General features: G+C 37.8%; 1 protein-coding gene across 1 annotated transcript in view; it reads left to right on the top strand.

The window, feature by feature from the left end:
* The window catches only part of COLEC10 (collectin subfamily member 10), a 36,716-nt gene extending 24,586 nt beyond the window's left edge, over positions 1-12,130 (top strand). Inside the window, exons 4-6 of the mRNA XM_006769099.1 lie at positions 7,934-7,987; positions 9,681-9,776; positions 11,599-12,130. Of these exons, the coding sequence (XP_006769162.1) occupies positions 7,934-7,987; positions 9,681-9,776; positions 11,599-11,990 (542 nt within the window). The 3' untranslated portion in view covers positions 11,991-12,130. The remainder of the gene's footprint in view (positions 1-7,933; positions 7,988-9,680; positions 9,777-11,598) is intronic.
* Positions 12,131-12,823: the final 693 nt, after the last annotated feature.

Raw genomic sequence — 12,823 nt, 5'->3', positions numbered from 1 at the left:
CCTACTCTCTTCCAACTCATTTCTTTGAGAAATTTCCTTCGGTCTGCATTTGAGGGCAGGGATAGAGGGCGGCGCCACTGAAGAGAAATCGCTATGGTTATTTTTGATCCAGTATATTCACCTGAGGGTAAAGTCCTCATAGCTGAGAAAGAGCTACATGGACTGCTCAGAATTCACAAGTCCTGCTACAGAATGTGCCTGCCATGGGTTTACCATGAAGCTAATAAAGCTGTGGCTTCAGAGCCCACACATGTTTGGGTCCTTCCCAAGGCCCTGAGAGGACCTTTAGCAATAGGTGCACATGTCTTGGTAAAGTTGAAAAATAAAACATTTTAACCTCAACTGGTTAAAATACTGCATCTCAACATTTTTAAAAACTAGTGCCCCCCTCCCAACAAATTTTTTAGACATATTGCCCCCTTTAAAAGCTTTTTCCAAATTCCGCTCCACTCTCCACCCCTCCCTCCCGCCCCCATGAAAGTTTAATACCATCCACGGGCTATCTATTTGCTATGGACCGTGTGTAGACTGAGAGTTCCTCTCCTCTCAAGAACTGACTGCTGCGTCCTTGAGGCGATGTTGTCCCCATTGAGAATGTGCAGGTTAAGATTACTGTCTCCTTTTGCTTCAACATCTCTTCATCATATTCCTCATTGCATTAGGTGGTTTTTGGAGAGGATGCCACGTATTTGGGAAGCTAGCTAAGAACAACTTGAGAGAAATATTTAGTTTGAACTTCTTTATGTAGTGTGCAGTTTCTTCCATGTACAGCTAACAATTCTCTGAAGGAAGAGTCCCCAAGAATACGCCTACCATTTATTGTCCAGATCTATCCAAAATCATGATGAAAAAGTGTGAGGGCAGAGATTTAGATCATTATATGAGTGTCCTAGGCCATCCAGTGCAAGAAATACGTGGGTTGTGGAAAAGAAACAAGTTTTGCGATGAATAGGGCCAGTCTGTAGAAAAATTTTCCAAATCTAACAGCTCATATATATGAAGAATACTTTGTAGAAGTATTTTTAAATTTGGTTTTTAATGATAGCAACAAAACTCAGATTTATGCTGCAGGCCATGAGAGAATTGCCTACGTTAATCCTGATGCTAGTCATTCTTAACAGAAAAATTAATGCAATTACCAAAAATGATGCTATTATTGTTATGGGAAACAAAAAGTATAGGTGTTCGGGGGTGGGGGGATTCCTTTAGAGTGAAGTCCTCACCATGGTCCAAACAGTTCTGCACAAAAACTACCCTTGTCACCTTCCTGTCCTCATCTCCCCACCACCTCACCTGGCACATGGTAGGTGCTCAATAAACATTTATGAATAACTCTTTTTTAAAAAAAGAATGACTAGCTTAATAAAAAAAAATGTACAAAAGATATTTAAAGCCATTGAATAGGACTTTAGGGTTCATAATCTGGAGGAGAAGGGAACCACTGCAAGATAAACCACACATTCTATACCTACTGCTTTCCTCTTAAGTCATCACCAGTTCATTAATAAGGAAGCACTATGAGACTGAGGGCCTAGAGTAGAAAATTGCTCAAACTTTGCTTTGGGCTGCCCAAGAAGGCTGGCCTTGGAAAATGCCACTCCTTTTATTTCAAAAATAAAAATTTCCAGTTATAACTCTGGAAAATTCTGGGGGGAAAAAATATTTCATTAAGCATATACTCAGCATGTTTAAAAAATCTTATCCAACTAGGAATAGAGGGAAATGCACTTAATAGTGAAAGGAATGTCAACATCAACAACAATAAAAGACTATTTAAAAATTATATTCAATAATGAAATATTCAACACTTCTCTCCTAAAATTGGGAATGATGAGTACAGCCCTCATCACTAATTCTAATCAACATTATAGAAGTTCTAGCCAGACTAAAAATGCAAAAACAAGAGATAAGAATCATAACAACTGGAAATGAAGAATTATTTGCAGATGACATGATTGCATGCCCAGCAAATACAAAAGAATCCACAGATTAGCTGTTTGTATTATTGTTTTTAGATAGCTTAACATACAAAAATTTTTTTTATTTTTACATACCAGAAACAATTTTTAAATAAAATTAAAAAGGTGCCATTTATCATAACATCAAAGTTATCAAATATCTAGGAATAAATGTTAAAAGATGTGTAAGCCCTCCACAACAAATGTTATCTATAATAATAAAAGTGTAATATGCTAATTAGACCAGATGCCCTTCTGGACGAAGCTGGGGTTGCGAGGGAACCAGTGCCTGCTGGTGGCCAGAAGGAAACCTGGGTCCTGGGTGCCGGAGGGAAGCTGATGCCAGCAGCCAGGGGAAGGAAAGTCTACTCTTGCACGAATTTTGTGAATCGGGCCTCTAGTGTAATGATAATGAGAGAAATTAAAGAATATCTAAGGGAATGGAAGTAAAGCTACATTCACAGAGTGGAAGGCTCAATATTGTTAAGATGTCAATTCTCCCTAAATAGATCTATAGATTCATTGCTCTCAATTAACATTTTAGAAGTAATTCTCTTGAAATTTAATAAGCCAATGTAAAATTTTTGTGAAACCTGGTCGGTATGGCTCAGTGGTTGAGCATCAACCCATGAACCAGGAATAAAGGTTTGATTCCTAGTCAGGGCACATGCCAGGGTTGCAGGCTTGATCCCCAGATGGCATGCAGGAGGCTGTCGAACAATGATTCTCTCGCATCTGATGTTTCTCTCTCTCTCTCCCTCTCCCTTCCTCTCACTGAAATGAATAAAAAAATTTTAGAAAATAATTAAAAAATAAAATGTATGTGGAAATGAAAAGGACCAAGAATACCTAAATAAAATCTTGAAAGAGAAAAACAAAGCTGGATGACTTAAATCACTGAATTTAAACATGTATTATAAAGTTACAACTATGAAGATAGTATTGATTTAGTACAGAGACAAATAGATCAATGGAAAGGGTTAGAGCATGCAGAAACAGACTCCCACACTTGATTTATGCAAAGTTGACATAACTTTGCAGTGGAAAATGATGAGCCTCTCAATAAATAGTGCTAGGTCAATTGGATATTCATGAATGCAACCAAACATATGCAGCCCATGATGTATGAAAAAGAAGAATTATAGAGGCACAGCATTCATTTATTAATTAAAATGTTATAATCCTAGAGTACTGATAATGTGGTATTTGTCTATTCTTAAAATTTGGTGATTTGTTATTATTTCTTTTGTATAAGCATTCATTTTTATAATCACTTTTCTATTTGTAATTTGGTATTATTTTTTAAATTTTTATGTATTGATTTGAAAGAGAGAGAGAGTTTGTTGTTTCACTTCTTCATGCATTCATTGGTTGATTCTTGTATGTGCCTTGACTGGAGATCAAACTCGCAACCTTGGCATATTGAGATGAAGCTCTAACCAACTAAGCTACCTGGCCAGGGCATTGGTATTATTTTTCTTAATGAGGGCACCTTAAAGTGTATAAGCTTCAGATAAAATTCATTATGGATCTTTTCCTGACTGTATCCAGCTTCATTCAACAACTAGTTGAAGGAATGGAAAGGTGTAGCCAAAAAGTGGGATGCTAGACATGGAGATTTCTGAGATGCAGCCTTGTTAGATGAGGGCACGAGCCCCAGTACTGTCCTGGAATGGGCAGAAGTGGAGGGGGAAGGTACATCACTGCCATGAGCACCTCCAGAATTCAAGAACATCATTTTTGAATGAGTTATTCAAGATTTTGCATGATCTTAGTTTTAAATGTGTCAACTAAGAGAGATGGAGTTCATGACCTTGAGCCAAGTCTTAATCCTTTCATAGATTAAGACTAGGTAACTTGAGAGGGTGGTAGATGACAGAGACTAGGGAGGGTCAAGAGTTTAGTATGATTTTCTGGGTGTCAAATGTTGAAAAAATAACTCTGGAAAGGATAGAGTTAAGCTGACCTTATCATCTTCAGGACAATTCAGCATTCACACTCAGGTGCATAAACAACACCTCCCACCTCGCATTCCTCTCTCACTTTACTCATTGTCATGGCTTATTAGCTTGTCTGTTTTGCCCTACAGACCATGAACTTCTAGAGCCAACAAATGAATGAAAGATCTATTGGGTCAATTTGCTTAAATAAATATAAACTATACGAGAGTGCCCTATTTTTAATCATTTTATCCTAATGCCTATTTTATAGTAGAAACTTTCTAAATGTTTGCTGCATTAAGGATGAAAAAAATGAGTGGTAAATATATTATTTCTAATCATGTAGCCCTCTTTTCTATCCTTTATTTCTTTAAGTACCACTTTCCCTTAACATCAATTTTCAACATTGACTAAGATTTCTTTCTCCTCCAGAGATATGCCATCAAAATTTATGAGCATGTCCTGAAATTTTTTAAAAATGGAGGTTCACTGTTCTGGCTCACCTGGATTAATTTCATTTTTAATCGGACTTTGAAATTTATTGCCCTCATTTTGTCAATACCCCTTCTAAATTTTTCACTGACTCAGATTAATCTCAACTTTCTGGACTGGTCTTAATGTCACTTGCTTGGACAGGTAGCTTTCTGGATGTCAATATTTTATTTCATGAATAAGAAAGAATAATTTAATATAGATAAATTAAATCTCATGACAAACAAATGCTTTTACTTAAGGTCAATATCCTTTTACAGTGAAAGCATTATGATTTTTATTTGTTTAAATGCAACCTCTAAGTCTTCAATTTTAAGGCAGTTATTACAAACATGTTTCCACTCATGGACCAAAATAAGTCTTTGTGTATGGCTTTAAACCAGAATTTGCTTGGGCAAAATAGACATTGTAAGTCCACATCCTCCATCGACTGGCTAAGTACTTGGTATACTCACTTTGACCACAATTCTGATTTAGGAGACAGAAGCTACCGTTGGTTGTGCATCTTCTACAAGCCCAGCACAGACATAATCCTATGATAAAATAACATTATCTAATATATCCTCTTTAAGCATCTTAGATATTAGGTACCATTATTTCCACTTTAAAAATCAGAAATGGAAGCTTTAAAAATGCAGTAACCTGTCCACATCTAGCTAGTAAGTGACAGAGCCAAGATTCAAGTCTTGGTTGTCCAGACTTTTATAGTCTTTCACTCCACCACACTGCTTTGCCTTTTCCATCTGTAAAAAAGGAAAATAACTTATGTCAAAATACTGGAAAGTCATCACGGTGCTTACATCTTCTCATGGGAAAAAAATCAAATTATCAATTCAGTAATTTGTTTCCCACACTATTAAGATTTAATTAAAAGCTATTGCTTCAGTGAAACTTTCTCTACTCTGATCCACAACCATCTTTGGTTTCTCCAAATACCTATCAGACATTTTATTTATTTCACTCTGTTAATACATGATGGTGATAATGTCCCATCTCCTTGGTCCCTAATATTAGCTATGTTTTTCCTTAAAAATATTTTTTTCCAAAGCAAATATTCTGTTTATGCTTCTTTTATGTCCATCATTGGGCTTACCCCAGAACTAGGATCAATTTTCAGCCCATGTTAAATTGAAATGGATTTACATGTAAAGAAAATACACTATCTTAAAATAATTAAAGTATTAAACAATATTCATATGATCTTCAAGCCCATATTGTTTATGGAGGTGCTAAAGACTGGTACCCCTTTCAACTTTTGATAACATTTTTTGAGTACTTTGATTTCTTTCATTAAATCATTGGCTAACTCATTTAGGAAGCCCCATGAACTGGGGAGTCAGAAATGGTTGGGCTTCAGTACCAGGGGTGCCATTGAATTGCTGAATGTCCCTGAGCAACTAATTGTGCCTCCTGGATCCTCAATTTCTGCAGTGGTAGAATACAGATAATGATAGCACCTAGTTCATTGGATTTAATATGATAACATCTATACAGTATCCAAAACAGTACTTGCTAAATGATCAGCACTTAGCAAAGCTATACTTCCTTTCTTTAATGCATTCAAAATCTATTCTTATCTTTTCCAATTTACATATAAAGAATGAGGGATTTGCAGGACACAACTTCGGTGTGAGTAGATTAATGGCATATCCCCATGCTTTTTCCCTTACTGTACCTCTGCTGTATGTTACTTCCTACCTTCTTCCCATCTCCACCTGCTGAAGTTTTCATAACCAAGCTCCAGTGCCATCTCCGCAAGAGAGCCTCCTTCATCCTTCCATCTGGAGTACTATCTCTTCTAGCTCCCTCCCAAAGTATGTGATCTCTGTTCAAGGTCTTTCTTGCAGTATTAACAGCACTCCATTCTCACAGATTTCACCATATCTCATTTATTCTAAGCACAAGTTCTGAGGTGTCCTCCCACATACTTAAACTGCATTCAGGATTTCAAAGACCCCCTCCTTTTGTGTGGCAAGCTCATACATGACTGGCAACACTGTAAAGAAAAGTGTCCACATATGTTGATTTAGAAAAACTCAGCAAATCCTTGGGGGTCAGCAGGTGTTCCTTTCTGGATGATCAACAGTCAATGTGTACAGGACTATTAATAAAGAGCACTCAGCAAGAATGTCCAATGCCATGGTTACTAGCAACATGTGACTGAGCACTTGAAATATGGTTAGTTCAAATTGACATGTGCTGCAAGTGCAAAATATATATCAAATTATGAAGCCTTAATACCAAAAAAGTAAAATATCTCATTAATATTTTTATATTGATTACTTATTGAAATGACAATATCTCATATATACATTAAATAGTATATAATATTTTTAAAAATTTAAAGCACTAAACAGTGATGACAAGATTAGCAAATGGACAGGCAACATGGGACACCCTATGGGTTTTGGAAAGGCTCCCCCCTTTTGGTGGGAAAGAATGGGGTTAGGCAAAATCTCAAGGCCAACTTTGTTCCCCCTCACATTGCCCACTCGGGTCATATCCCCAATTCCCAGGCTATACCAAACCCCCTCAAGGCTAAGCCACATACTCCTTTCTAGTCTGGATGACCTTTACCCTGTATTTATCCCTCCTGAGGCCTTTCTTCTTCTGTTTCCAGACCACCTTTGAAGCATTAACTCTATTTTACTTCAATCATGGCTTCTCTTTTCATTCTCAAGAGCTTCAGCTAAATATTTCCTCTTGAAAATCAAAGACTTTTGCTTTCAATCATTGTGTCTGATATGGCCATAAGAGCTTATTTTGAAGTTAAAAAAAAATCAACATTTCTTTCTCTCTGCTTTAATAATCCTGATTCTCTGAGTGGATGCCTCTGACTGAATAAGAAAATGATGGCATACAAAGAAAAGCAGAAGGGAAAATTATCAAGGTTGATATTTCAGTACAATATACTTGACACTATTTTATTTATAGATTTTGCATACATCACATCTCTTCTAAAAGTGTGTAAACTCTTTCAAGTCAGAAGTGTAATTTTGTCTCTTTATATCCTCTCAAAGTACCAAGCCTTCTGTCTTTCACAGAGTAAGTAAATAGTAAATATTTGAAAAAGCAAATAAGTTGAAAAAGCACAATACATGTTTTTGAAAATTCAAGGGCAGAGCCATATGGAAGAATTTTGGTGCATGATAAACCGATGCTGCAATGTGTTAATCATTTGATCCAGATATACAAAACAATGGTACTTTTCAAATTAAAAACATGCAGAGAATTGTATTAGCCTTGCTCAGAAGGGCACATTATAAACACAGGTTTGCAGGATAGGTGACACAAATTTTAATGTTTCTTACACATCCCACTGGAATTCTACATTCAATCTAATTCAATTATGACTTGTTTGATTAGTTGTACCTGTGCAGCCAACTCCAAATCAAATTATTCATACAAAACCAAGGAATGCTGGTGGAAGATATTACAAATGAATTTTAAAACTGTTTCCTCTGATTTTAGCTGATCAAGATGTCTGTCTGAAACGATTCATTATTTTAATTGTTAACTTCTGCGGCTATTGTTTCTATTCAGGTGACAAAGGGGAAAAGGGTTTGCCTGGGATTCCTGGAGGAAAAGGCAAAGCAGGTATGCTTGCTAATCTTGCTCCTTAATTTCTGGCATTATTCCAAATATATTATCTCCAAAATAGATTTATTTTTTATGAAAAAGAAAAAGAAAAATATTTGCAGTACCTATTTTATTCAAGGTAGAGGAAAGAAAGAAGGGAACTTTCCTCTCTATTTGCTGGTGACTTTCCAAGCCCTGGGGAAGGGGAGATGGCACATTCCATCCCGTCTGCTATGGGGAAGCAACCCAGCGCATCAGGAAGCAGCCCTCATTCTGCTAGACCAAGAGGAAAATCCACAATGGCCTCAGCACCAGGCCTGGTCAGCATGCCTGACATTCCACCAACATCTCAACCAAATACTGGCCAGCAGTTTGCCAGAAGCAAATTGGCCTACTCTGAAAGCCCTGTGATTACAGGACATCAACGACCATGGACACTCTCTCCAAGTACTGAGAGTTTCATTTCCGGAGCTACATGCATGGATAAAAAGTACTTGTTTGGGGGGGCTTCAGTTGTTTCTGTCTATAGGGGTATAGTAAAGACTAATTCTAAGAACTGTTTTAAATTCCTTATTTAACTGAGAATATGGGGAAATAAAGTTATAAGTTTCCCCCTCCCCTTTGTCTAATAAATTACTATTTCTTTATCAACCACCTTAGAAGAAAGCAAACAGAAATGTTCATATGAAGCAGCCACCAAATAGAAAAGAATTGAATCACTTGAATTTCACATCATTTTCCTTACAATTCCTTCTGTGTCACAGTATCAGTAGGTAATTGAAAAAAAAAAAAATAGGTAAATGAGCAAAGGGTAATCCACAAATGTGACAACTGGCTCTTGAAATAATACATTGGATATTTTCACGAGATTTAAATTTGGTCCTCAATACATTTAAGCTGTGCTTCAAGTGGGTCATCAGAATTTACATTTGAGCCCTAACCGGTTTGGCTCAGTAGGTAGAGCGTTGGCCTGCGGACTGAAGGGTCCCAGGTTCGATTCTGGTCAAGAGAATGTATCTTGGTTGCGGGCACATCCCCCACATCCCCAGAAGGGGGCGTGCAGGAGGCAGCTGATAGATGTTTCTCTTTCATCGATGTTTCTAACACTCTATCCCTCTCCCTTCCTCTCTGTAAAAAAATCAATAAAATATATATTTTTAAAAAAGAAATAAAAAGAAAGAGGCACAGCTCTGTTCATCTCAACTCCTATGAGCTAAATTCATGGCGGCATCGTTTAAAAAAAGAAGAAGAATTTACTTTTGATTTCATCATGAAAGGTTTCTCTGGCCCTTGGAGAATTGTGTGAGTGAGTGAACAGTGCAGTAATAGAAGAGAAGACCAGCTAGAAATCAGCTTTCAGAAAGCTGCAAAGATTTTATTCTGAAATTGGAGAGTCACATCCTGTGTTCCACAAAAATGCCAAATGGTCCACAACATGTGTGCAGCGGCTCATCGAATTTACTCTCCTTTTTAAGAAGATGGCTTCAAACTGTGTTTCGACTCATTCACAATATTTTTAAAGATATATTCTGAATTCCTAAAGGCAGTGTAATTTGGAAACCATATTTTTAATAAAAGATTAAAAGTATAGCTGCTCACAGAGAAACATGATAGGCTAGAAAAAGATAGTAAATGTTGGGAAGAGGGGGTGGCTCCTTTCAACTCATCTGCATGTGTTTCAATAAGAATTCACAGTTTTTTCCTTTGGAAGGTACGGTCTGTGATTGTGGAAGGTACCGGAAAGTTGTTGGGCAACTGGACATTAGTGTTGCTCGCCTGAAGACATCTATGAAGTTCGTCAAGAATGGTGAGTGTATTCTCTTTTGCTTTGTGCTATTTATTGATTTAGTCTTTTTCAACATTATGATCCCAGTATTTCTAGCAGGAAATACCTTGAGTTGGGCAGAGGACTACTAAGATAGTGTCATCAGATTAAAGGTCTCTCAAAATACTAATTATCCACTCCAACTCCAGGACACTTCAAGTGCACTACATATATTTGTACATACTGCATTGACTATGGGTAGAAAAAGTTACTTTCTGGAGAGTGGGGACAGTTAAAAGGTCAGAGTTTGGCAAGCCATGCTTTGAGAATAAAAAGGGACAGCAAGACTCAAACAGAATGATCATCTCAAAAAATAGAAAGTGATAAAAACAATAGCTATTTCCTTAAATACTTGGAATATTAATAATTATGATATAAGTGCTATGATTAAGATGAAGCTTAGGAAGATGATCTTGCCCATAGATACAGAGCTAATGAACTGTGGAGCAGGGATTTGATTACAGGTTTCACACAAATTAATAGGGACATCATGTGTTTCTTTAAATTTTGCAACTCTTCATATTAGACATTTTTGTTATCCATTGTCCATAGTTAGCAGTTAAGCCCTTAAAGTGAGGCTATGTGTTCTCTTGTGAGACAGTATGAAAGTGGGAACTATTGTAGTTAGTATTAGAATTGGTTTCATTTTGTTGTACTTTCATTTATTGCAATGCAGCTATATTTGTTTACATTATTGGAAGCATACAGACGCCATCTTGTGTTCATCCTCATCTTGTAATACTACAGGCAAAGGAAATGCTCAATATTAACTATCGACCCTAATTATAATTCTGGTTATAACCTGCACACAAGATGCAGTCTCTGGCGTGACTTGGACACTCATGAATAAACCAGACCTCAGAGGTTCAACATACAGCAATAGTTCTTAACATTTGAGTGGTCACAGATTTCTTTGTGCATTTTAATTTATGAACCCTAAAAAGTATAGGTTGATGTCTCTGAAGCCCAAAACATAGATAGCATACTCTGAACTCAAAGTGATTCTGTGTCCCCAATTCTGTCTTGAAGCTTACTCAGTAGCTCAGTCTACTTCATGTACCTGGAGTGAAGTATGAACAATCTCAAAAGATGTACGTGTTCACAGCCCTGGAATTGGCCCAGAGTGGAAAAACTTCTGAATTATTCCCACATTAGTGTAATAAGCTTCTATCCTCCTTTGCAATGTTGGAAGCACCAAGACTACAGAATAGCAAAGACATACTTATTGTTCTCAAGACATTCACAGTTTAGTAGAAGAGACACACAAACAGTTAGACTAGAATGTGTTGAGTACTAAGAAGTGGGGAGCAGGGGATAAGACTCCCCAGTATGTGCTCAGCGAAAGGCTCCTCTGGGATAAAACACTTACACTGAGATTGAAAGGATGAGCAGAGTTGCCCAGGTAGAGGAGCAGTGAGACGAATTCCCAGGCATGAAAAGCATGGAACTGGAACAGAGAAAGGCATGCTCATGGAACTATAAGTTTGGCAAAGGCATAAACTAGGAAGGGAAAATAGTCTGAGATGAGCTGGGTTGCAGTTCATGTAACAAGTCTGTGTTAAAATAGCTCTTGCTTCAAAGTTGTGTGGGAAGTTAAACAGGAATGGCAGGGAGGACAACTGGTAGGAGTTCTTTCTCCATTTGAAAACTAGAAAGATGGAGAAAGTATTAAACCAGTGCCAAGCTCATCATAGGGTCTTGCAAAATAATTGTAGACTTTTGAAGAAATGTATTTAAACCCAGAAATATTATATACTTGTCTTTTCTCTTTTTGAGATAAATAATTATACTCTTCTCTGCAAAGTCATAGCAGGGATTAGGGAAACGGATGAGAAATTCTACTACATCGTGCAGGAAGAGAAGAGCTACAGGGAATCCCTGACCCACTGCCGGATCCGGGGCGGCATGCTAGCCATGCCCAAGGACGAAGCTGCCAACACACTCATCGCGGACTATGTAGCCAAGAGTGGCTTCTTCCGGGTCTTCATCGGAGTGAATGACCTTGAGAGGGAGGGACAGTATGTGTTCACGGACAACACGCCACTGCAGAACTACAGCAACTGGAAGGAGGGGGAGCCCAGTGACCCCTATGGTCATGAGGACTGTGTGGAAATGCTGAGCTCAGGCAGGTGGAATGACACGGAGTGCCATCTCACCATGTACTTTGTCTGTGAGTTTGTCAAGAAGAAAAAGTAACTTCTCTCATGCTACACATTGGTTATTCCCTGTGACTACCATTGCTGTTCTTTTTATCTATCCTTTTCTCCCTAGTTATGCTAAATTTTTCTGACTCAGGACAAGTGGGAAATGCTAAACTGAGGTTTGGAATCTCCATCGCCCTGTTCTTGGGTGACAGTTTTAAAGATTTGCATATATAGTATAGTATTGAGCCAAAAGCTTACATGGATCTCAAGAGAGAGTTTGAATTGTTAGTTGTGTGGGACGTGGTTGTTTATGCCTCAAATAAAATGTTCTCTTGGCATTTGCTCTGTCCCCTCTCCCTAGAGCCCTAATCACTCTCTACCTGGCCCAGAAGATAATTGGGACAGTTGGTTGGTGAGGACTAGGATAATCTGTCATTCCCAAAGTCAGACATGTGGGAGGGTCTTATGTTTTCTAGAAATGCCGAGATATTATTCATCTTGGAATCCAAGATCCACAGTTCTTTGATCAGCCATCACCATAGCCATCCTCATACTTGCAAGTCCCTCTTGTTCTCACAAACATAGGAGCACTTCACCCCCAACCTCTAGATGAGGAATTTCTGGGCCAGTGACCTGTTCCAGGCCATATGGAAACACAGAGAATCTTTTTGTGCTCTGACCTATAATTTTCAGTGAAAAGTATCAGGTAGCTTCCCTGGCTCCCTTCCTTTAGGCCTACAACTTAATCCCAAACCCCCAGATGATTAACTCTCTGACTTGAGGAAAAGGGACCTTTAGAAATTAAAAAGAAAAAAAAAAGAAGAGTGTTTTCTTGCTACTAATATGGCTCCATTTTTCCTTGTCTTAGGTTGACTCATATCAACT

This window comes from Myotis davidii, unplaced genomic scaffold (genome assembly GCF_000327345.1).
Source record: "Myotis davidii unplaced genomic scaffold, ASM32734v1 scaffold1, whole genome shotgun sequence".
NCBI classification, from domain to species: domain Eukaryota; kingdom Metazoa; phylum Chordata; class Mammalia; order Chiroptera; family Vespertilionidae; genus Myotis; species Myotis davidii.
This window is presented reverse-complemented; position numbering and strand designations above follow the sequence as displayed.